The 2,500-nt window shown below is 38.8% G+C and overlaps 1 protein-coding gene across 1 annotated transcript in view; it reads right to left on the bottom strand.

Annotated features, from left to right (window-relative positions):
• Nucleotides 1–2,500, bottom strand: part of LOC138026746 (echinoderm microtubule-associated protein-like 6) — a 63,083-nt gene that overhangs the window by 5,704 nt on the left and 54,879 nt on the right. Inside the window, exons 30-32 of the mRNA XM_068874200.1 lie at nt 2,137–2,205; nt 340–459; nt 79–251 (exon numbers count right to left, since the gene is read on the bottom strand). Of these exons, the coding sequence (XP_068730301.1) occupies nt 79–251; nt 340–459; nt 2,137–2,205 (362 nt within the window). The remainder of the gene's footprint in view (nt 1–78; nt 252–339; nt 460–2,136; nt 2,206–2,500) is intronic.

The following is a 2,500-nucleotide window of genomic DNA, read 5'->3' as shown; positions in this document are numbered from 1 at the left end:
TTCATTGGCCCTGAAAAGCCCCTATGGGGAGCGGTCAATTAAGTATGTATTGTATTGTATTGTATTAACTGCTAATACCTGACGTCCTGTATGGCCTGATGCCGATCTCTCTTCTGGGCCAGGATCTTAAGGTCAGCGGTCTTTAAAACTAGGAAGGCGCCATTTTTGAGGCCAACAGCGAGCAGTTCGCCGTCAGGAGAAAACGCTGCTGACCGAGCCGCCACGCCCAATGGTGCCATCTTCACCATTGTCTAAGGATTATAAATTGGTAATTGTTAAAATGCAAGCAAAGTCCCGTTTCTGGACATCGTTTTGGAATCAAAAAACGTATATGTATACCTTACTAGCCACATCCCAAAGCCTGACTGTTTGATCATCACTTGCGGTAACAAAGACTTCGCGGTCAGGATGACAAGCAAGACCCCAGATCTCTCCTTCACCATGGCCACGCACAAGGGTCTGGGATAGAGTGTTAATATAGAATGCGAAAAAATCGAGTATTTCAAATTAATTCGCAACATGTTTTTTTTTTTGCTTTGGACATTTTAGGTTATAAGGAACAAAAAACTGTTGATTAATATAGAGATTAAAAAGCAACCGTAAGAGAATGTTTTAGCACTGAAAAGTTGTATGTTCACTAAAAGTGTTCCTTTTACATATGTTGGAGAGAGTAAAAGAAGTTGGAAGTCTCGGGGGGCTGAGCACAAACCTGGAACTAATGGGAATATTGGCTCTTCGGTAAAACAGCATGCCGAAACCACTGGCCACGACATACACCCAAATTATGCACAGCATTTTGGAAACAGGCGTAAAAACCAAGAACAAAAGGCTTTTTCTAGAGTCGTTGCATTCGTTCCTCGACAAAACTCTGTCAACGAAAGAACACCATTCCCCAGGGTTAACGCGGCACTGGTTTCCTCCCTTAAGAGCAACGAACAATGACATCTTTTTTCTATATATTTGCATGCCGTAACTTGCCAGTACATTTTCTCTGAAGGAGGTCGCAGAAGGCGGCTGAAAACTCAGTAGTTTTTTTATTTTTTTTAGATCTGTTTTAACCCCCCTTTTTTAGAATTAGGTCATGTATATTTACTAATTTTACCGTCAAATCTATTGTTTCTTTGCCACTAGTATATTACTTATCTTACTAACATAACGTGAAACTTTTGTAGTCACACATAACACTAGTTATACCCTCTGATATTACTGGCCGCAAAATTTCTGCGACGTAGGTTATTCATGATGGTAAAAAACTAATGTGTAGTGTTAAATGTAAAGACCTAATAGTGTGTTTATTTAATATAACGTCTTTTTGGACTGTTTACGTTGTAATAGTGGCACACGAGCCCCCATTGGTTTTTCTGGCTTTTTAAGAGTATTTCGAATTAAGTTGAAGATTTAAGAGGTTTTATGTTTGACCTTCCGCTAAGTATGTACATATAAGTGGCATTTCTTTTTCATGGCAGTGAAAAAAGGATCATTTTTGTTAATAAAATCTCAGCAAATTTAGTAGTCCGCTAAAACCACTAAGGTTTTGCGTACTTTTACAGCAATTACTCCTTTATCCGTAAATTTTGAAATAAAGTTTTGTTCTCAAAAACTCTTCTCTTCTGTGTTCTTCCGCTAAATATTCCGACTCTCATCTCCTAGTTTTACCAAGTTAAAACAAATATGCTGTTTTTTACGGAAACGTGCTCGCATTTCCTCATAAAGAGCCCATTTCTTGCGGAAAATGCTATTTTGAAAAAACAAAATATTTTGGAAAGCGTTGATGTAAACAGTGTCTGTCACCGCCGGTAGTTTTTTCTTTATTTTCAAATTACTTTTACTGCAAATTTAACGTCTTTGCTGTTCAGAAAAAAGACTGTCGGAGGTTATTTTCGAAGGGGCGCAAGGCGATATTTCTTGTTTACAAATTTGCCAACCACGGAAAAACAGCCAATTAGCTTTTGGTTGGCATGAACAAAGGGTGACGTAACGAGAAAGGTTAATGACTCAGCTCAGCGAATCCTCGTCAATGTTTTCTCACCAAAACGTCAAATGGGCAACAAGTTCTGTTTCACGTTTTTTAAATTCTGGTATAACTTTATTCATGTACAACGAAATCAAGGTATGGACAAGTATGGACAATCTCACCTGAGATGATGCGCTCTTTTCTGTTATCTCAATTATTTCGCTATCTTTTGTCCCTACGAGGATTTTACCCTAAAACGACAAAATTAAATCTTGTACTTATTGGTAAGAAACTTATTTCGGGTCTGGACTGATACAAAGAACGCCTTTTATGAACTGAAGAACGAAATCGGAGTGACTAGAGTACTCAGAGCATTTGTCTTATCAGACTATGCCTGTCACTTCTGAGTACAGTCCCGAGCAGGTCCACCCAAGTCTTCGAGGAAGGTTTCAGGGTAAGGTTTAATATTACCGTGACCTAGCGTAAAACAGCAAGTGCTGATGATGAAGATGATGATAATGACCGCAATAAGCCGGATAGTTAAGG

This window comes from Montipora capricornis, chromosome 12, assembly GCF_036669925.1.
Source record: "Montipora capricornis isolate CH-2021 chromosome 12, ASM3666992v2, whole genome shotgun sequence".
Lineage (NCBI taxonomy): Eukaryota > Metazoa > Cnidaria > Anthozoa > Scleractinia > Acroporidae > Montipora > Montipora capricornis.
Note: the sequence above shows the minus strand (reverse complement) of the source record. Positions and strands in the feature narration are given on the sequence as shown.